The sequence below is a fragment of the Rhamphochromis sp. 'chilingali' genome, assembly GCF_963969265.1.
Source record: "Rhamphochromis sp. 'chilingali' genome assembly, chromosome: 12".
Classification (NCBI taxonomy): domain Eukaryota; kingdom Metazoa; phylum Chordata; class Actinopteri; order Cichliformes; family Cichlidae; genus Rhamphochromis; species Rhamphochromis sp. 'chilingali'.
Genome location: NC_137939.1, coordinates 16141322 through 16163904, shown reverse-complemented (window position 1 = coordinate 16163904; position 22583 = coordinate 16141322). Strand labels below are relative to the sequence as shown.

At 41.2% G+C, this 22583-nt stretch overlaps 2 protein-coding genes across 2 annotated transcripts; both read right to left on the bottom strand.

Annotated features, from left to right (window-relative positions):
* Positions 1 to 569: 569 nt before the first annotated feature.
* On the bottom strand, positions 570 to 9760 carry adnpb (activity-dependent neuroprotector homeobox b). The gene is made up of 4 exons (XM_080898446.1): positions 9314 to 9760; positions 6109 to 6225; positions 4753 to 4845; positions 570 to 4578 (listed from the first exon to the last, which is right to left on the bottom strand). Exons 2-4 carry the CDS (start codon positions 6214 to 6216, stop codon positions 1603 to 1605), a joined length of 3177 nt encoding a protein of 1058 aa, XP_080754572.1. The 5' UTR covers positions 6217 to 6225; positions 9314 to 9760; the 3' UTR covers positions 570 to 1602.
* A 1401-nt stretch (positions 9761 to 11161) lies between these two features.
* Positions 11162 to 20231, bottom strand: dpm1 (dolichyl-phosphate mannosyltransferase subunit 1, catalytic). The gene is made up of 9 exons (XM_080899392.1): positions 20067 to 20231; positions 19746 to 19845; positions 19524 to 19557; positions 19360 to 19436; positions 17098 to 17123; positions 15903 to 15998; positions 15714 to 15782; positions 15447 to 15561; positions 11162 to 12271 (listed from the first exon to the last, which is right to left on the bottom strand). The coding sequence occupies exons 1-9, from the start codon at positions 20195 to 20197 to the stop codon at positions 12167 to 12169; spliced, it is 753 nt and encodes a 250-aa protein (XP_080755518.1). The 5' UTR covers positions 20198 to 20231; the 3' UTR covers positions 11162 to 12166.
* Between the last annotated feature and the right edge of the window lie 2352 nt (positions 20232 to 22583).

Sequence of the window (22583 nt, the reverse complement as noted above, 5' to 3'; positions counted from 1 at the left end):
ACATACTAAGCCAACAGCAGAAAAAAATACTGAAACACAGGGATCACTTGTGCCTCACTGACTCCATTATTTCAAAATTTAACAATGTTAAATATGAGGCTCCACCACTGTAACAGTATATTTTAGAGCCTGACTGATACATCAGCCGTGCTGATATTAGCCATGTGCCAGTGTGTCATTATTGGAAATTTTAAATTGACCAATAAATAAGAATTAAAAAATTAAAAAATAAAGATGGGAGAAACACCCTTCACCCATGTTATTAGTGACTGCATAATTTGTCCAGCAGAGGGCATTCAGCAAATTCTCCATTGGTAACACATATTTGGAACACAACAATCAATCCTTCTTGCCACAAGTCCTTGGTAAGGACTCCTAAATAACACAAATGCAATGCAGTAAGACTTGATACATTATTTGTCTTAAAGAAAAATCATATATCCACTGGTAACAAATACTGGTATCGGTCTTAAAAATTCTACATCAGTCAGATTATATGGCAGAAAATAAAGCTTAATAAATCCCTTTTAAGAAGAAATGCATTCAAAGCTTCAAAGTCTCGAGTATGTGAAAAAAGAAACCAGTGTCGCTTTGACTGTCTGAGAAGCACAATTACAGCACTTTATTGTTCATAAATGCTAAAGTGGAAAATGAAAACAAATACACACAATTCAAAGAACACATATAAAACACAATATCTTTTTTGGAAAAAAAATGCTTTCACTATTGTGTATGTCAATTTGCTGATTACTGTCCAGTCTTGAAGGGGGAGCAAAACATCGAGTGAAAATTGTGAAAATAGAAGGCAAGTACAGTACAGTCAGGGATAAGGAGCAAGAGGCTGCAAAAAGTGGCTGAAATGCTGCTTTCCACTATCATTCCACAAAAGAATTCATTAAAAATTAAAATAATATCTAAAATCCAAACAAAAAAACTGTTCGTTTATTTATAGATATATTATTTTGCAAAGAAACTAGTTTTGGTTAAAAAATAAACATACCAGAAAATACCAGCCACCAAAGCAACACCTATTGTATGTTAAGCATACCAATGTAGAACATATGAGGCTACCTTACACACAGGTAATACCAAATATTTAAGAGTACATGTACAGCATCATGTGTCCAAACATGTCTAAAAGACTGTACAAATTTACACTACCTATGTGAGGAGAACTACATGAAAAATGATGGATTAGTTGGTCAGCTTCAAAGCCTGACCTCAAAACATCTCAGTATTTTAAGCCAAGCTCAATGGCTACATCACCGTTAGGACTCCACCCCAAAGTACTAAAGTATATAGAAGGCAAAAAACTTTGTTTGGTGTAACGTCAGTATCTTTACACCTTCCCTCCCCTGCTCTGGGGGGAAAACAAAACAAACAAAAAAAAAAAAAAAACAACATTTAAACTTTGTTCACAAATCTTTACATGAGTCCTAGCTGCTGCCCTTAGAAGTCATTGGATGGCTTGTGTTTGAGTTTCCTTGTCGCTCCCTCCTTCACAGATGCCTAGTGTTGCTGTGCAGTGTCCTTCAGTTCAGGCGAGGCGATCAAATCTTAAGTGCCTCTCTTGAGTGTGCGAGTCTTTTGATTTTTTATCAGTCACACCTGCTGCTTGCCCAGCTGGGCTGCGTCTCTCCTGCTTCTTGCTGATGATGGGACAAACTTGGGAATGATGATGGGTAGAGTGTCTCTTGCTTTAGCACTCTGTCTTCCTGAGCCCTCTGTGGGTCCAAAACCATTCTCGACGTGCGCCCCTTCGTCTTCATCGTCGTCATCCTCATCGTCATCATCATCGTCGTCGTCGTCGTCTGAGAGATCATCTAGATCTGAAACAATCTTGGCCCTTGTCCTTGGCTCCATTCTTTCCTTAGCTCCAGTAAGCTGCTGGTTACCATGGAGATGTACCTCTCCCTCTGCTTCCTTGTTATCCTCCTGCTGCTCTTCCTCCTCACTGTCAGAGTCGATAGCTATAGGTTCGGAGAGGTCTAGAGGCATTTTCTGTGGTAAGGTGCTGTTGATTGTCTTGGGTTGGTCTTTGCTGGCACTGTTGGGATTTGGGGCAGATGGCTTTGCTTTAGTATCTTCCACATTCGCAGCTGGCTTTCTTTTTGGTAGTGGAGTTATGCCACCATTAGCAGCTATAAGCTCCCTGTGTCTCTGCAGAGCCTGCTCCGATAGTCCCATATGCATCCTAGATGTCCGCCGTTTGCCACGTCTGCCCTCGCACACGCCATCCTGACCGAATGCCAGCTCGTGGCTAACTTTGCTGAGCTCATGCATACTGAACCCAAGCAACACGCTGGCGCCCTGGGTTTCACATTCCTGTACGCACTTCCTCCTTGTGTTGACAAAGTGGCTGGCAATGTCAGACTTCCACAGCCACAGGCTGGCTGCCAGCTTCTCCACCTCCCTTTGTGTAGGATATGGTGCTCGACTGAAATACTGCGTTAGAAATGCCTTCTTGGATTCGTATGACAGGTTTTCGTGTCCTTTGGGGTCAAGTGCCAGGACTACAGGTTCATCCGGGTTTTCTACAAATCCAGACGGACCATTGATATCCCTGGGGTGGGCCCTTTCCCCAGGCGGTCCTGGCCTCCTTCGTTTTGGTGCACTAGCCTCAGAGCTATCAAAGCTGGCCCGTTTGAGGGCACTGCTCTGAGCCGGACTGACCCGAGAAGAATGGGCTGCCCGGCTATCTTGCCCATTCTGGGACTTCCCTACACCTCGACAGTGCACCAAATGTAGTGTGATGGTGGAGGCAGTCATGTTACTTGTATAAACTCCCAAGCAGTGAATACACTTGTAAGTCAGTTTCTTTTCTACTGGGTGAACTGTTTGTATGACCTGATGCCTCTCTCTCAGATGGTGGGCCAGTGAGTCTGAGATTGGGCCCTTAAGGATAGAGAAGCAAAGAGGACATAAAGTCTTGCCCACATCCCTCTTGTATGGTACAGATGCCTGTGGGGCAATCTTTGCTGGTACACTGTCAGCAGCCCCTGAAGGTGTTTTGGGTGGGTGCTGAGGCATTAACCTCTTACCTGATATTAGCGAGGCAGACAAGGCTGATGATACAGAGGAGCTATTTTGAGCATGAAATGCCACTGACTCCTCAGGGGCATCTCTCATGTTGTATGTAGTAACAATCAACTGAACGTTTTTGGGATTACCCTGCTGCAAAGTGAGGTCAAAAGTCAGAGGAGAATCTGTGCGTGGGCCAACTCTCTCATCTGGGTGCGACAGCCGCATGTGGGCCACCATCTTCTCAACGTCATTGAAGGTTGCACGGCAGTGTGGACAAGACAGACCGTGGATCAACATGTGGTTTAACAATGTGTCACTGGGGAGATAGCGGTTACAGTACAGACACTTGCTGGTGAAATTGTGAATTTTCATGATGTAGTTGGCCACAGCAGGCACCTTCTCTGCTTTGTGCTCCTTCTCAAAATGAGAACTGTATACATTCTCCGGGAAGAGCTCATTGCAGATGGTGCAGATTTTCCACTTCTGGGTATAGGATGTGCCAAGGACAGATGAGCCACCTTTCTTAGCCGTAACAGAGGCTACAGTAGTAGCTGCTGCTTGAACACGTGAACCAAGAGGGTTTGATTTGAGTGAGGAAGAAGCACCGAGCATAACTGGGCTCCGTAGGCTGCCACCAGAAATAAGCTGCTTTGCTGCGTGTGACTGCTGTGGCACAGAAACCTGGGCGTTACCAGGCAAAGTAACTCGAACTTGCTGGCTGCCAATAGAGAACGGCTGCGTGGTACCAGCCTTTAATCCGATAGCATCGTGTTTCAATCCCGACAGAAGACTCTGAGAGTTGAAACCAGTCTTTGATGCCATGACAAGTCGACCCAGCTGCTGTGAGCTAGGAGACCTGGTAGAAGCCATTACTGCACCTTTAGGGCCCATCCCAATGATGGTTTTGTCTCCTTGGGTTTTTGGGGGCATCATGATGATGGGTTTGGGACGGGGGACGATCACGCTGGTGTGTCCAATCATTGCAGTGACCTGGTAACCAATCCTCTCGTGGTCCTCAATGACATGTTGGACTAGTGCCTCATAGGTCCGTGGAACAAACAGACACTTCTTGCAGTGAATCTGGTTGCTGCTCACGTTGTTCGTGTTAGTACCGTCTGTGCCACCGTTGTGAGCATTAGCCTTGTCTCCTGGTTTCACAATGTAGGGCTGGGCCACCTGCTGAAAGTGTTCCCGATAGATGTGCTTTCGCACTACATTGTACAAAGGGTCCCTGTAGGTGCACTTTTTGCAGTAGTACACCGCCTGTTCCACACTGTCCCCGCTTCTCTTCAGCAGCCCGTCCTTCATCATGATCCCACCAGCTCCCGCCATACCACCGGGGCCCTGCCGCACAGTGTTATTGGGCATGTGGAAAAGTTTAATGTGTGTTTCCAGAGTCTTTTTGTTGCCATTGTAAGTGCAGTAGGGGCAGTTGAGCAGAATGTTGTTTTCAAAGTCCTCGCTGTGTACATTGCGGAAATGGCTTTTGTACGCAGAGAAGTACTTGGATGAGAAGAGGCAGCCAGAACAGCAGAAAGGTTTTGAGCGGTAGTCCTGGAGAGAGAGATGGTAGGAGACCAAAAAAAAAAAAAAAAAAGGTTGTTTTTGTGATTTAAACAAATCATTATAATTATATATTATACATGTGTTTAAAATGGAGGAAAAAAAAAATATCACAGTAATATATTACAATATGTGCAAAAGAAGTTGTGATTACATGTCACACACCTGGGCTTTGGTATGCGATGGTTCCCACATACAGACATCCTCCCAGCTAGTGTGCTTTATATACACCTCAGGAGGAGTGAAGTCTTTATAGTCCTAGCAAACAAAGAATTTAACATAAATAAGTGAAAAGATTCAATCACTCAGCAGAACAATACTTGAAACTGTCACAAGACAAAGAATGAAACAGATACGTATATATGGAGAAGTTATTTTTGCCTTCTTGCATGTCAATCAGACACTAACTAGATGAAGGATTTGAGTTTTCCATTTTATTTGAAGTAACTCACACCTGTGACTGCACCCTTTTACAGTTATCTGAAAAACACTTACTTTAAGGTCTCTCATCATCATCATCATCATCTACCAATCAGATATTTGGACCCAATATTAGTCCAGTACAGACTGAAAAAAGCTTGCTCAGTATTGCATCAGTAGCTAGAGGGGGAACTAACAAACAAAGTAAACAAAAAATCAAGGGTCAACAGTTTGCAGGTTTTTTTATGCTTCCTACACCTAAACTTACAAGCTGCATGCAGCAGTTAGTGACGTAACTGCAAACTGTGTCTAAAGAACTCAGTTGGTGATGCTTTTGATATCGTTTGCACACACTTTTATTTATTGTTTTCATTGTGACTTTTTCATTCCTTTACATATTTGTAGAAGAATTTCGCCCACCCTTCTTTACACTGTTGCTTCAATTCACTGAAGTTAGTGGGTATTCATTTATGCACAGCTCTCTTAAAAGTCACACTGCTGCATTTCAAACTGGGTTAAGCTCGAGACTTTGAGTGGGCCATTGCAGAACCTTGATTCTATTATTTTTAAGTCATTCTGCTGTAGATTTCCTGATCTGCTAGGAATCAAGACACAGTTTTTGCCTAGCTTTAACAGTTGGACAGAAGGCCTCAGATTTGACTCTAGAATACGTTGGTGTATATTGAGGAGTTGAAGGCTGACTAAGGGACTTAAAGATGCCCACGTCCTATTGTTGCAAAAAAGCCAAAATCATCAACCCTCCACCACCGTGCTAGACAGCTGTTGTGAGGCATTTGCTTTAGAGAGAAGAGACTTTCTCATAGATTTCTCAATCGTTTCCTAGTTGTAGTGTTATGAACTTTAACATACTGACTGAGGCATGTGGAGTTTGAGATGTTTTTCTGACCACTGCACTGTTTTTTTAATGACGAGGATCATCTTTCTCCTAAATGAAATGACATGTCAAAAAAAATGAGTAAACTAATCTTACCATCATAATATTTCAAATACTATTTTAAGAATCCAGTTAATACTTCAAGAAATTATCTACATAGATGCTGCATGCGTAACTGTAAAAAACACCAAAGCCTGCACACTCACCTCTAGGTGATCTCTACAGAACTCCAGGCCAATGTCTCCGAGGACCTTTTTGACATTTTTCCTTGCTTTCCGCAGACTGCCCAGGTTATTGACGGGGAGCTGGAACATTCTGCCTGCCTGAACAGAAAACACAAACACATCCATGCTATCAACAGGTGCAGGGCAGATTTTGGACAGGTGTCTGGTAACTGAAGCCAAAGGTCAGGGAATAAACAGTTAGCTGAAATGCATAGTTTACGTGATGTAACCTGCCTTTCATAAATCCTAAAAAAAGATTGTGGGTTCAAAACTTCTTTTCAGACACGAAGAACACAGCTTTCAACTGTTAAAGTAATGTCTTTTTTTGTATTTTGACTTTATTATCACTTTACTGAGACATGGTAACGAGTTGTGACTGCAAAGTTTTGTGCAGATGTTCATATGATTTATTGTGACTATATGGACTCATCTGCAAGACACTACAATTCAATGACCCAACTAAACCTGTGTCCTTAAAAAGATTCACTTTTCCTGTGGAATTTCTGCATGTTCGTCACTCAGTTAAGACTAACCCCTGTCTTAATTACAAAGGCAGTTTCCACAGAGGACACTCATCTTGACAGGGCAGAAAACACATGAGGTGTTAGCAATACTCTGAGCAATAGCTCTGCTTTATTAAAATACCCCAGTAGGCCAGGGCAAACAATACAAGAACCACACAACTGGAGCCGGTAAATGGAATTCGGCTGTAATGATTTTTTTTTTTTCATAACTCACACTTGGGCTTTCTCTACGTTGACACATGCCACCAAGTTCTGTCAGAAATAGCTAGCAGCAAAGCTTTTATTCTCTCACAGAGGTTAATAGGGTGATGCAAACATGTTTCCAGAAAACCTTTTCAGACCCCAGAATAACAAAATGTAAATGTTACCCTGCAGAGCTAATGACATCGAGTTGTGGGATTTTTCATAACAGGGTTCCTGCTTTATCTCATTCATTTGCACAAGAATGCACATGGATGCCAGGATACAACTTACACAAGGCGAGCCAGAGCTCAACGAGTTAGAAGTGTCATTGCTAATGCAAAGACAGAAGCACACAGATCCTCCCAGCTGTTATTATCAATATCACTTATCAATAAAGTGAGGCAGCCAAAGGACACAAGTGTTGTTAATGTATTTACCAAACAGTCTGATGCATCTACTCAAATCAAAGCTCCAAACTACTGAGGTCAAAGGTCACTGATGTACAACAGCATGAAGGCAGCTCAGCGACAATAAACAGTACACTCCCAAACAATTCCTGTGAACACCTCAGCTTATTTCCCCTTCTAGAAAACGCAAGTTGAGTGGGGCTGTGGATTCTACCATCTGTTGGTCCAGTGAGGAGACCTTTCTGTCAATCCGCCCAGCAGCCCCACAGTTCTACTTGCCTCACATTGGTCTTACAGTGGGAACTGAGCAAAAGGGAATGCAAACCTCACACACCCCTGCCCACTTCCCCTCTATGTGTCTCTATCCTGCTTCCGCCCATTACTTGTAGATGGCGCTAGAGAGGAATTCCATTATGTAAGCCTCCCTATATTCTGCCTGCCCCCTTTTTTCTCCTCCCTGCCTCGCAATACCATCACAGAATGGCGCCTCCTATTGAGTCAGCAGCAGCCTCTACAATATGTCTGCAGTGGGAGAAGGGGAGTGGGGGTAGAAAGGGAGGAAGGGGAGGGACAGAAGGAGCGAGAGAAATCAGGGAAGGGGGAGGGCGAGTGTGAGAGGATGAGGTGGTGGTGGGTGAGGGAGCAGGGAGAAGGAGGAGGGAGAGTGAGAGGCAGGGTGGGGGAGTGAGTGAGGGTAGAAGGAGTGTGAGGAGAGAGATGATAGGAAAGCAGAGAGGACAGAGTGAGCGACGGAAGTGGAGAGGGGGAAGGGATGGGGAGGCAGGGAGGTTGGACAGACAGGCTCAGAGGGGAGGGTGAGGAAAGGCGGGGAAGAGGCTGAAAGGGGAGAGAGAAAATGGAAGAGGGTGAGAGAGTGGGCAATGGATAGAAGTGAAGGGGGTAAGAAAAGGAGCAACAAAAAAAAAAAAGAAAGAAACAGGAGAGGCTGAGTAGGAGGGAAGGGAGGGAGAGAAGGAAGAGGAAAGGAAGGAAAGGCAATAGGAGGCAGCTCTCTGCTTTTCTCAGATCAGGGAGAAGAAAAAGGCCCCCCTACCCAATCATGGTGGTGTAAAAAAAAGAAAGAAGAAAACAGGAGGCCTTCAAGCCTTCAACCACAGAATTCCTCACTCAGTCCTTCACCAGGACACAAAAACCTGTCTCCCAACTGCTGTTTACACTTCTACATTCAATGTAGGGATGAGGGCAGAAGCTTCTGGTGACATCCATGTCCACTCTGACACCAGAAAAAGTTTGAGATGCTTTCAAGCTTTCAATGCACAGTTGTATCATTGAACTTGATGCTTGCCTGCAGCACTTGCTATTACAGATGTATATGAGGCTGATATTTCCTGATCATAACCTGACTCTTGTCCCAGTCAAGTGACAGCCATCCTCTCAGCGTTACTAGTGCATCACAACCCTCTTCTCACCTGGCTGACCTCTGATCACGCTTTAATCATCTCTGAGGCTTCAAATGCAAACCCGCATGATCTCGGGTACGGCTGTAGACAAGTAAAATGCACAGCCTATACCGGGTTGAAGACAACTGTATCCAGTAATACAGCTACACTTTCGACACCAGGAGCCTTCTTCGCATCAAAGACCAGCAAGCCCGGCGTCATGAGCGACGGAGACAAATAAATCGTGCGCTGGGTCCACGCTGGTGTCAGTGATAAACATCTGGCAAAATCCAAATCGATTTGGCAGGGAGATGCTGTCACTGACAAAGAATGGGGACACACCGCGCTAAGTTAGCATGCTAGGCTAGCCAAACTCGCACTAACAACACTGGCTGAAATAATAACAATAATAATAGTTCCACCTTCTGTGCCCTTATTTAACCACAAACAACACCTATCTGCATTTAGTTTTTGTTGGCTGCTATAAACAAACCTACTGGACAAGTAATTCAACTTGAGCTTGTGCCCCTTACAGGGAGTAACAGAATATCGACAGCCAAGTTACCTTAGCTGTAGTTCATCGCCACCCACCGCATCAGCGCAGGTAGCTACGGCTAACAGCAAACTCTCACTCCCTCAGGGTAACGCCGAACACTAAGACAGACAAGTTTACCTGCGTTCACATCCAGCGCTCCCGTCTCAGTGAAATGTGTCACCTCAGGATGGCTGAGGCGATGTAGAGACACTTTCACTTGCTCGGATATCTCCGCCAATATCCTTTAAGGTGACAGCTTGCTTCGCCAGAAGAACGAGTCGACCGAACGCGAGTCTATCCTCCAAACCCGACTGTCCCTCGCCGACAAGGGCTATCCTCTTCCCTCCGGTCGGCCAACGGGAGCGAAAAGCCTTGCAGCTTCATTAGACAATTAAAAGCTCCATTCCCTGGAGTGGTGAGGGTGGGCACATGCCTTGTTTTTGAGGAACAACTACTCGTTCAAATAAATCGCATTTAACTCTACCTACGAGTGCCTGTTAGCCGATAACGCTTTGCCCATTCTCTTCTCTGACAGACAATACACATTCAGCCTAGAAACTGCCCTATCCAAAATGGCGCAAATAAAAGGGGCGGAAGTGACATCGACTTGATTAGCATAAATTGTGAGAACCTCGCGAGGCCGGCTCATTAGAAACTCTTGATTGGTCTGTCAATCAACTTAACCAATTAACCAAATGTATGTTCAAAGGAAAACCCGTGTCGTCTATCAGACCCTGCGGCAGGCATTTGGTGTTGGTGTCTGACTGTGTGGGGTAAACAACCCAACACAGTATTTGCGGGAACTCACCGATAGCGGGCGTCCTACCGGAGTAGGTTTCCACCGGAGTAGTGCGCACGCGCATTCTGGCTACATCTGGCGTCCCCCACCCCATCCCCTCCCTTGTGGAGGGACGGATGAACACAGTGCCTCAGCACTCAGCTGGAGTGCCATGAACGACTGAGGCAACGTTAGGTGGCGCTGTACTATAGCTGCCCGAGCCTACCGAAGTGGCCGGGACTACTTTCCTGTACAGTGCCAGGAGAAAGGCTGCTCCAAAGAATAGTTCTGTTATCAGCACTCGTCCAGAGTGTCACTGCATTCACATGGATAAAGTGAGGCAAAAGTTCTCCATCAGGTCGGGTGGATTTTTGCACATCCTACCTTTTCACCCCATCATCGCTGTCACTCACACTCATGCCACTCTATTGTATTCAGGTTTGCTGTGGAGGGCAATGCAATACAGCAGCTGCTTGCCAGCCTTGCATGTGATATTTAATGTCAAGTGTTGATGTTCAGTCTCCTGACTGGCTGAGGCTGTGGAATGGGTTGTTCATTATGAGCTAGTTTTCAAGGGGCAGACGCAATAATAATAATGTGTTCTTCCAGTTAAAGCACATTTATACCATGTAGCATATCAGAGCTGTAGAGGCTTGACCATTAAAGTCTCAGGAGCAGTATGTAAAAGCGTAGTGGGGGAGAACTATGAGATATAATTGAATGCCCCAAACTCCTGTTTCAAGGCCAGCAATGAACCTTACCATATTACCTTATTACTTACCATATGTCTGGGTAAGCCTCTGGTGAGACACAACATCTGGCTTCTGTTTTCAGTTTAAATAAGTAGTTTTAGAGCTGGGGTTCAAACATCAGTGAAGTCCAGAATTACTTCTCTTTATATATCGGATTCAAAATAAAGCCACATGTGCGATCAACAGTATTGAACCACTCACAGAGCTGTGATCAGTGTACACAGTTCTTGATTTTATGCATGTGAAACCCAACTCGAGTTTTTAACTAATAAAAAAAAAGCCTACACTTTCGAAGAGACTTGGTAAAGGTTTTGGTTTTTTTTAATAGTCCCTCTTTAACAGGACCAACTGTATACGGAAATATGGATGATGAGTGTTATGTTTGTAAAACAAAGAAACCAACACAAAATAATAAAACAAAATTATTCCTTTACTTGAAATTTAAATAACACAAGGGAAAAGGTTACTCAGTGGCCAAACACCGTCACTGATCAACTCCTCATCAGCCTAACCCTCTGAAGAGAACACGGTCGGAGTTACTGTAGGGTGGTCCAAAAGTTTGGATGTAGTTACTCCACCTCCCGTTAACTCCGTTGTTCAGGAATTGGTCGCAATTCAGTGGGGGCCCTGCAGGGGGCACTGGCGACATTCTCCATAATGAAACAACTTACGTCCTTGACTTTTTCTTACACTGAAGCTCATTTTGTTCTTTAAATGGTAGCATTCTGCTAATACACGCAGACTTGTCAGTAGACTCGCGTGATAACAGTGGAATCCAAAAGGTTAATGGTGTTGTGATTAAATGCATTTACAGCAATCTGAAAACCAGTAAACAATCTACAAATGGAACTTTTTTCCCCCCCTAATATGCAATGAAGAAATGGGAAGAAAAATATTTGTTGAGAATGACAGAGTTAAACTTCCATAAGGGCCGTATAGAGTCACTACTACAACAATTATCAGGAAAAACCCAATTTACTAAAAAATCTCGGAGGTTCTGTGTCCAAAATATTAATAAACAATCATGTTTATTTCAGGCTTTAAACTCCTTAAAGAACATCAGTAAGAGAAGCTGCCTGCATCCCAAAAGGAAAAAAAAAATCTCTCAAGGCCAGTGATAAAAAAAACAGTTTAATTCTATACAATCAAGCATAGGTGGAGCACTTCAGTGTGCACTTTAAGTCATGTGACAGCTTGTTAATGCAGAGTGATGAGACGCTTTGCCAGAAACTGATTAAAGAGGATGATGGGAATGTAAAGCACTATGTTTCTTTTGTATTCTTGAAGGTCTACTGACAGGGACTTCTTTTATATTTACACCTAACAGGGAGAGACGTCTCCCTTGGTATTTGCTGTCTGACCACAGGCAAGTGGAGTTTTTTTCCCCCCTTCCTCATTACAATTCTGATAGAACTGTATTAAACACAGTAAGACTACAGGCCTGTGGATTTTACAAACTGATCATGTTGTGGCAAAAAGCATGAGCAGTCCCTTTGCGTACGATACGATCTCATTCCCTCCTAGTTTGGACTCTCCATAAACTCGGTCCACAAAGGAAATGGGTACCTGTTGGAAGAACAACAGATTTGTTTTACAAGAAAAAAAAAAAAATAAATAAATAAAAAAAAAAAAAAAAAAAAAATCAGAGGATTCACTAGTTAAGAGAAGAGTTAACATTAGTTTAATTTATTCTGAACACTTCCTTTAGCTTAAAAAGCAGACTTTATTCATATCTAGAAAACTGTCTGTAGGTGCCCATATGGAAGAGAAATAGTAAAAACATATGATTTACTCATGAAAGTGGCCACTTTCTCATTACTTTCATATAGTTTTTTAGTAAGTATACAAAACATACAAGTTTCATTATATAATTTTTCAAGGGATCTTATGTGTTTTCACTCTTGTATGCTTTTCATACAAGACAGATAAAAACTGTATAAGATTTTTTATATATATATATATATATATATATATATATATATATATATATATATATATATATATATATATATATATATATATATATACATATATATATATATATATATATATATATACATATACATATACATATACATACACACACACACACACACACACACACACTTGACCTAGACCTGTTTTATATGTTTAATATAACAAAATAATAACTTCACAAATGTGAAATTGTGTCAAATTGTCTCTGCACATGGTAAATATAGATGGCTAAAACTGAACCAAAAACTAAAAGCATTTAAAAAAAAAAATAAAAAAATCTTAACTGAAATAAAAATGAAGCTTTCCGAAAAGAAATTACCGTAGTTTTTGGGTCATAAGCCGCTACTTCCCCCCCACACTGTGAACACTGCGGCTTATACTGACGTGCGGCTAATGCATTTTTTTTTTTCCATGCGGCCAAAAACATTTTGCCTGATAACAGTAGACCAATAAAATTGATAAGTAGTATATATACGGTATACATTTTTGTAATGTTGTATGTGCACTGTTCCATAAAAAAAAAAAAACCCATAAGCAACGTAATTAGCGCGTTACTGATACGTACGTATACTGTTACAGGCGCTGTTCGAGGAAATGTGTGTATTTTTGTATGTTACCATAACGTTTATGTTACCATGTTTATGTTACCTTACAGATTAAATTAAATGTTAAAAATCCTCACGTGTAATAAGCATACGGCTTAAAAACCGGTGCGGCCTGTACAAGTACAAAATTGATTCTCTTTCTAAAATTAGAGCATGCGGCTTTTAATCATTTGCGCTCTGTAGTCTGGGATTTACGGTACATGAACACTGAGATAATATTTAACTTTACCTAAACTACAGGAAGTGACTCCATAGTGTGGACATCATGGGTTTGATACCAGAAGGAGGCACAAAGTCAGCCTCAAGGAGTGTACAAGTTACTGCACTCTTGAGGGGTGTAATAAGAGGGAAAATCAAGTTCTTAGCGAGCTATCTGGAGCTTAAAGTCTGAGGTTTCTGTGGGTGAAAGTGGATCTCTTTTTACCTGGCTAAATCACCATGGTAACTTATGCTGAACACACAACCTGCTTGGGAGCGAGTTGTGTTCAGGGTTTCGGTTTAAAACTGCCAGAAATTTTCACAGATTCTATTATTCACGTCATGTTTTAAGTGCAATATGGATCCTCTGCTTGGGTGATTTCACAGTGTAGCAGTTAACACACTTGTTCAACAGGAAAAAGGCTGAACAAAAGACTCAAATCCCTCTCTCGTTGTGTTAGGAAAGAAAACTGCAGAATCACATATTGCGGAGCTACAAGCTGCAGTGACTCTTTGTGACATTGGAGGAGCTGAGAGTAGTTATTATGGATATAGAACACATTTCCTATGTGCATGTTATGGGAATGAATTAATGCATGTATTAATTTGGAGTTAAATGTTTTTATATTTGATTCTGATCTACTGCTAACTATTTTACACTCCTGGAATTGCAGCTACTAGAAAACAGAAGTAAACAGCAGCACCGAAGGTGCGCTCATCATTAAAATAATTCCCTTAAATTAAAATGTTTATTTTACTGCTCTGTGCACTAAATCCCAAGATTAATAACTTCTACAGCATAAATTATCTGCAACAGTGCTGCATTTCACTCTTATGTTTTTATAGATTTTAAATGACCAATTTATCATCATCATCATCGTGTAATAATGTTATTCAAAGGGATCTTTGTAAGCAGAAGAGTCACATGACGTGTCAAACACCTCGTTTTATGTGAGCATGCTGAAAGCAGTTTTAGATTGTTTTCACACTACTTAACACAATGAAAGCTGGCTGTGTTGAACTTGTTTCATAGTATACCCCTCTGCTGTAGAACTCATGCACTTCTATCCACTGTGAAAATCCCTAGGGAAATAATAAATAGCCAAAAGTACATAACAACAAAAGCACAGACTAAAAATAAATAAATAAAATAAAGAGACTTTCTATCACAATTAAAGCATATTATAAGTAAAACAAATCAGTGAGGACACAGTGTTTTCAGCATGAGTACCACAGTCATCGAGCCAGAGAAAAAGAGCGACTGTCATCTGACTAACCCGTAAATGTCACTGTATACCTTCTAGCAAGAGTAGTGGCTTTTAAGCAGACAAAGCTGTGAAATTGCCCTAAAAACTGGTTTTAAAATTTATTACAGCACTTCTAAAAGTGAGTAATGAAGCAGAATGCAGTTTTAAAGCTCCCAATAGCAAGCCAAAAACTGTAAATCATTTAAAAAAAAAAAAAAAAAAGAAAAAAAAAAAAAGAAGAAGAGATACTTATTACTCCTTTAAACAAGTCAGCAGCTTCCTGCTCACACAAATCAGACTGATTAAATATGAGAATCAAATCGTTTTCTTGGCTTTCATTTTTCTATTAGCATAAAATCAAGAGGAAAAAAGCACTCAAAAGACATGAATAACAAAAAAAACCCACATTTTCTTTAATCCCCAATTTTTAATCCTCAACTTAAAGAAACAAACAAACAAGAGAACGAATGACACACAAATGATTTCTCTCACACTGAACTACCTGAAAATTAAACACATTAATATATAATAATAAATTAAAAAAAAAAAAAAAAAAAAAGGGAGGGAGAGAGAGAGAGAGAGAGAGAGAGAGAGAGAGAGAGAGAGAGAGAGAGAGAGAGAGAGAGAGAGAGAGAGAGAGAGAGAGAGAGAGAGAGAGAGACAGACAGACAGACAGACAGACAGACAGACAGACAGACAGACAGACACTCTCACCTCTCCGATTGTGTAGTTGAGTTGTCTGGCTCGGACGATCATTTCCATCTGAAAGACGTAGCCTTTGGACACGACCTGCTCAACAAGACTCTCCAGCACCTTTTTCTTGTATAGTCTGAAGTCAGTCAGTGGAGGAAAATAAATAAAATAAATAAACAATAACAAAAAAAAATAAAAATAAACACAGCAGTAGTGAAAGAAAATACAGCTCTAATGTAAGAGTCAGTAGCACTTAATTCACAGCATCACAACAGTAACACCAATTACCTGAAGCTGCCTGTGAGATCTGAAGCACCAGGTCTCAACAACACCTGAGCCAAAAAGTTGGCCCCCCGACTGTGAACAAGAGGAGGAAGGGGAGGAGAAAAAAAAAAAAAAAATGAAGAAATATAAAACGTCAGCCTCTTGCCTATTAGGTGAGTGGAAACTGATTACAAAGTGTTAACCCGTAGTGACCTGATGAGTTTCCTGCGAAGGTCCCAGCCGTAAACCCCTCCGTTCCCTCGGTATCGAGTACCAGAAACCAGGTCGTAATTGCCTTCCTTCTGCTTCCTGACATAACAGAAACAAAAAGGTATTTGAAATAAAGGAAAGACACTAAAAACTGTCATCCGAGGCAGAGGTACTGAACAAATATTAATCTCTTGGAGCTGATTTAGTATTTGTTAGCTGAAATATTTGGCTGATACTGAGCTATGACAGACAAACAGTGCTGTGCAAAGTTTTTCTCTCTACATCCGTCAGATCAACAAACAATTAATTTTTTTATTTACTCAGGTTATGTCTAACATTAACACTTGTTTGCTATTCTGTGACTGTGCTGTATGTATCAACATATGTTACCTGAACCAACACTTTACTCTTTTCATACACAACATGCAGACAGTGAGGCTTGGTTTCCTATGACCCAGTACAAAAGCAAGTCTTTTTGCATCCAAAAGAACTGCCCCCTGCTGGCCATTAGAAAGAATGTAGATGAGCATTGGCTTCACATAAAGGCAGCGCGCACATTACTCTAAAGCAGAATTTGTGATGAAATTCAAAATGCTGTAGCTGCTGCAGCACACAGCTACATCACACAGCTCACTGCTACATCACACCAACATGGATTTCAGTTATTCAGCTGAACCTCTCCATCATGCTTGTGTTGTTGGTGCCTATTGGAGTTGTGCCAAAACATAATTTGTACAATTCTGAGAAGTTTAGAAGTGAATATTTGGGTGTAACCACCTTAAATGTAGCCTAAAAATCATTGGCATTCTTAAAAAAAACAACAAAAAACAAAACAACATGCAGCCATGCACAGATTCACTGGTGTCTGTAGACACTCAAGCGCTACCTTGACTTCTCATATGTTGATGATGATTAGAATTTAAAAAATAATAATAATAATAATAATAATAATAATAATAATAATAATAATAATAATAATAATCCAAGTTTCCTCATATTTCATCACAGTGTTTGCAGTTCTGTCGCCACTGATTTTCAGTCCACCATATCCCAGCCTTCCCCCCCCCCCGTTTCACAACTGTAGATTCTTTCTTTATTCCCTGTAAATCACCACTGGCATTGGTCCCTAAAATCCAGCCAGGTAAGTCTGGCTCTACAGAAATAAAAATATAGGAAATGGGAATTCAGAGACACTTACTGAATAAACTCTGGGATAAACTTGGGCTGAAATGGAAAAGAAAAACATTAAGATTATTGCTGACAAGAAATAGCAGACAGAGAACATGTTGTACATAACATTTTAGGCACATTAGAAATGGCAGAATGTATACCAGTAACCTGGTATCTTGCTGGTTTGTAGGTAAGAACAATTGACGTTTTAGGCTTCAGGGCAGGTCTCAAACTTAAATGAGCTGTGGGCCACTGCTGGTACGGTCATTTCATTGGAGGGCCACTTTAGTGTTCAAGTAGTACAATAACAAACAAACCTGAAAACACCCACAAATATTTCTGAAAATGTAGTGTTTCGTTTGTTTGTTTTTTAAATTTCAAATATTGTGTAACAAGACAAAACTGCAAATGTGAATACACATTTTTTTAGCCCTTCATTGACCTACCAAATAAGCAGACATAAGTTCACACATTAGTTCTTCAGTGCTGGTGAAAATTGTTTTCTTTACAAATAACTCTCTCACTGAACTAACACAGTCAATCAATCCCTGAACATGTTTATACTCGCTCTTGTTGTCTGCATATTAAATGGTAAATGGCCTGTATTTGTATAGCGCTTTACTAGTCCCTAAGGACCCCAAAGCGCTTTACACAACCAGTCATCCACCCATTCACACACACATTCACACACTGGTGATGGCAAGCTACATTGTAGCCACAGCCACCCTGGGGCGCACTGACAGAGGCGAGGCTGCCGGACACTGGCGCCACCGGGCCCTCTGACCACCACCAGTAGGCAACGGGTGAAGTGTCTTGCCCAAGGACACAACAACCAAGACTGTCCAAGCCGGGACTCGAACCGGCAACCTTACAAGGCGAACTCCCAACTCTGGAGTCACGATTGCCCCAATAGTTTTTTGCTTTTTAAAAAACTTATTATATTAACACTCAACAACAAACAGTAACTTCAAGAGCCAAACTGCATTCTATTTCTTCACGTCAATATACGGGGCCGCAAATAGGGGTGACGTGGGACGCAAGCAGTGTTGGTCAAGTTACTTGAAAAAAGTACTCAGTAACTAACTACTGATTACTTCCCCCAAAAAGGTAATCCCGTTACTTTACTGATTACTTATCTTCAAAAGTAATTAATTACTTAGTTACTTTTTAAAAACACGAACCTGAATAGGTGATAAAGCGATAGATCTTTCAGCCCAATTCAACTTTTTCTACATAATCCATCATACAAAATGTAATCAAATGGAAAAGTCTCTTTTTAAAACTTGTTTTATTAGTTTTAATCTTTTAACTTTATGCATCAAGCAAAAATGTAATTATATGCAACATTGGAAGAAATTTGTTTAATATTTAAACCTATTTTCTGCACATTCCAGCACATAAAATAATTTTTTTTGTGTGTTAACACTCATTCTTTCAAATAGATGCAAGTAAAACACAGCAGAAAATAAATAAAGTCAAAGACTGGCGGTCCTTTTGCTCCATTTTCACCTGTAAAGCAGGAGTAGGTTAGGCGGAGGTTTGCCTTGGTGCAGGTGTGCCGCAGCGTTCAGTGGAAGAATCTCCACTGTGAGTTTCCCATTACATGGTAGCGCATTCAGTGCTTGCTTGGAAGTTTAGGGGCTTTTTTCGCTGTAAAAAGAAGTTTTCTTCCCACGCACAATGGACACTAATGTTTTTGTCACTTTTTATGGAATCAAACTTAAAGTAAGGTCAGTACTTCCACGCTTTAAACGCTGCATGCTCATACTCTCTCCCGCACTCGATGTTATCCATTGTTGATCTGCACACAGCTGTTGTCACGAACGTCGCACTCGCTTACGTCACTGTCATGAGACATTCTTGCAAAACAATCACCGTTTTAATAACGCAGTAATGAAGCATTCCTACGGGAAAGTAACGGTAATCTAATGACCGTTTTTGCAATAGTAATCCCTTGACTCGTTACTTGAAAAAAGTAATCGGATTACTGTAACCCGTTACAAGTAAGAAGTACCAGTAACACGTTACAAGTAACGCGTTACTGCCCATCTCTGGACGCAAGTGGCTCCCGGGCTGCGAGTTTGAGACCCCTGCTTTAGGGAATGGTAACGAATTGTCAGCCGATCTAAAAGAAGTAACTGCTGATATACGATTAACCTCTTAATCAGAAAGATAACCTTAAGAGTTGATGTTGAGACTGTAAGTTAGACATGTAGAATTTTACCACTTACTGTCGTCAAGCAATTAAAAGACGAACACAGACAGTATGACTGAAACATGCTCCACTCACATGATGGGAAAGATCTGCATCCATTATGATGATGAAGTTCCCAGAAGCATGCTTCATGCCGTGAATGTAGGCAGTGCCTTTGAAAGCAAGACAAACATTCTTATGAGCAGATAACAAAATGTACTAAAGCTTACACACTCATTTTGACATAGTTTAATACTTACCTAGGCCTAATTTTTTTGCTCTTGGTCGTAGCAGCTGAAACACAAAATAGTTTAAGTAAATCCTTTGGCATGGACAGTAAATACTATGGCAAATAGTTCCCAAGCAAAACAACGTTATGACATATAAAATGCGCTCTTATTTCATAAATGTATCTAACTTTCGTGATGTACTGTTGGTACTTCTTAAAGTAACATATCTATCTTTACGGCTTTAATACTTACGATCTTGTCCTCCCCATAGACTTTCTGAAGCTGTTCTGCCACCTCCAGTGTCCCATCTGGGCTTCCGTCGTCAATAACAATTATCTCGTAGTTAAACCCACTGCAAAAAAAACAAAAAAAAACAAACAAAAGGCAAATGAAATATAAGAATACGGCAGCAATAAGTAAGCTTAACATTACCCTTACAGCTCTTATATTCTTGAAATCTTACACTGACCCATTGAAGCCGAGCAGCTGACACTACTTTAGTGACAGCTCATCATTGACTTCCACCGTTAGCTAGCACAAGCGGAAAGCCTTTGCTAGTTCCCAGTAACTCACCTTTCCCCGAAATACTTGACAAGCAGCCACACTATTAAAGGCAGGTTTTCTCTTTCGTTGTAGGTGGGTAATAGTACTGAGTATTTGTCCCCGCTGTCTCGGTTTGGCCGGGAAGTTTTCCTGCTTGCCATGGCGACGTTGAGCTTGTGCTCCTTCTTCCTTATATTATTTATAGGTGGTTAGCAAACAGCAAAATGGTGCATTACCGCCACCAACTGGTGTGGAGTGTGAACCTAAATGTCAAAAAACGCAACGTTAATCTCGTGCAGTTTTTTTTAAAAGATCTTTATTTAATCTTTAAATACAATACAAAGTAAAATTAAACAGTATTGCATTAAAGGTTTTGTACTTCCAGAAATTGTGTACGAGAAACAAACAAACAAACAAGCATTAGCCAGAACATACAATACACATACGCTAGAGAGGGGGGGGGGGGGGAGTTTATCTAATTAAGCCAGAGAGTAAAGTGATTGAAGGATCTTCTTTTTTTTCACATACAACAATAGTTTTTATAGCTTTAGGGTTAGTATATTTCTGCAGTATATAGACTTAAGATATATTAAGGAGCTCTGCCACATTGGCCATTCTGATAACAGATTCAGCCCCGGCTGCCACTTGTAGCTGGAGAGTATCAAGATGGACAGGAATATTGCTGAGAAGATACCCACTGAGAAACCAGTCAGTATTTCAGAGAGCTTTTACCTAGTCAAAGAAAGCTTCCTGTGCAAAGAGTGTCTGAATAGGTGCCAAGCTGAGAGGAAGGAGCTGAGGGAGGAATACATACCATACTGTGTTCTTAACTCAAGAGTGCCTTTCACTTACAGTACTGCATTCATTCATCATGATCATCATCATATATGGAAAAAAATAAGTTCCTGAAGTCTCTAAACCAGAAAAGAAAGACACAGATTCTGAGTTTGTCTCATTCAGAGAAGGCCTTCCTTTCTATGATGAACCATCACTTTAGTGTGATCTTTATTAGTTTCAGACCAAAATACATTTCAAAAGATATTTTAGGGCGAAGAAAATACATTTACAACCTTACAGTAGAATGTATATCAAAGTATCATTTAAAATATATTTAGTGAAATAATAATGATAACAATAATAATTAAAGCTGCAAGCAGCGTTATGAGGGCCCTCGCACCCCCGGCGCGTCGATCCACGCCCAACACCTAAAACCAGCACGTCCGATCTGATGTCACATTGATGGAATTCATGCATTTAACCACCAGCTAACATTTCAACTCATTCATTCATGATTAGTTAGTCGTTCCACTAGGTGGCGCTCTAACCATTATGTACAAATGGCATAACAAACACTTCCAAGCTCGAGTCTCATCACACCTGAGACGTTTGGGAGAGATTGGACATTGTGTTTTTGAGTGACAGCAGATTACTGCTTTTTGGCCAGTGATTCAAACTCTAAGTGCCGCCATAACCACCCCGTTTCCCTGGACGTAAAAACCTTCGCAATTTAACATCACAAAGGTCTTTAGATTCCACAAACTGCAGATCGGTCCAATCTGATGAAATCCCTTGGAGAAGTTCGTCAAAGTACGGTGCCTGAAAAGATGGGAAAATGTCGCCAAAATTACACATTAACTTTAAAATGGCTGACTTCCTGTTGGATTTGGGATATTGCTCCAAGAGACTTTTTTGTACATCTTAAGATCTTCCATAAGCTTACCAACTTTCAGACTCATAGATAAAACACAGAGCAGGGGCTGATATTTTGGAATTTTGTAGGGGGCGCTGTGGAGCCATTTTGCGCTATTCAAGGAAAATGGTTACATAACAACAAAGCCTTCATCACATTGGAGGCGTGGGCCAAGTTTAAAGCCTCTATAAACTTTCCAAGCCCCTCAAAAGTAACTTCATCTTTCATGTTGAACAGCGTTGCCACCAGGGTGCGCCGTTCAGTTTAAAGTCACATTTTTTGCACTGAAGCATCACGAGGGACTGATGGTGATATTCACCGCTTTTGAGGTGGCCACGATGAACCTGTGAAAATCAGTACAACAAAATTAAAGCCATGACATTTCCTGTTGCCACTAGGTGGCGCTGTCCGTATTTCCGACAATGGGCACATCAATCTGTTCAGGGCGGGTCTGACATCACGCCTGTAAAGTCTGGTACTGATCAGACTGGATTTCATTGAGTTATACTAATTTGTTTCTTCATGGCGTGACATCAAAGTTCGCCATGCTGCTGGGGTCACACCCTTTCGCGAAAACTCACAGTTTTCACTGTAACCCAAGACCAACTCCTTAAGGCTTTCCTGGAGAAATTTGAGGCTGCAGATGTCACCCATCACTATACTGTACCCCAAAGTGTAAAACATGACATTTCCTGTTCCCACTAGGTGGCGCTGTCCTTGATGTCAAATATGGCAGTTGAAATATGTTCAGGGCTGGAGCCTTATCATATGTGTTCACTTTGGTCAAGGTCAGAAAATGTATGACAAAATGAGAGGCAATAAGATTTTCATGGCGAGTCATCGAAATTCGCCATGGC

What these genes read in the sequence shown, in the direction of transcription:
- adnpb (XM_080898446.1), bottom strand. Translation starts at nt 6,216, where the DNA reads ATGTTCCAGCTCCCCGTCAATAACCTGGGCAGTCTGCGGAAAGCAAGG. An exon ending in TCTGTAGAGATCACCTAGAG is followed by an intron (nt 4,846 to 6,108) that starts GTGAGTGTGCAG and finishes TTTGTTTGCTAG; the next exon opens with GACTATAAAGACTTCACTCC. An exon ending in CATCGCATACCAAAGCCCAG is followed by an intron (nt 4,579 to 4,752) that starts GTGTGTGACATG and finishes CTCTCTCTCCAG; the next exon opens with GACTACCGCTCAAAACCTTT.
- dpm1 (XM_080899392.1), bottom strand. Translation starts at nt 20,197, where the DNA reads ATGGCAAGCAGGAAAACTTCCCGGCCAAACCGAGACAGCGGGGACAAA. An exon ending in CTTCGCAGGAAACTCATCAG is followed by an intron (nt 15,783 to 15,902) that starts GTCACTACGGGT and finishes TCTTGTTCACAG; the next exon opens with TCGGGGGGCCAACTTTTTGG. An exon ending in TCAACTACACAATCGGAGAG is followed by an intron (nt 12,272 to 15,446) that starts GTGAGAGTGTCT and finishes TTCTTCCAACAG; the next exon opens with GTACCCATTTCCTTTGTGGA.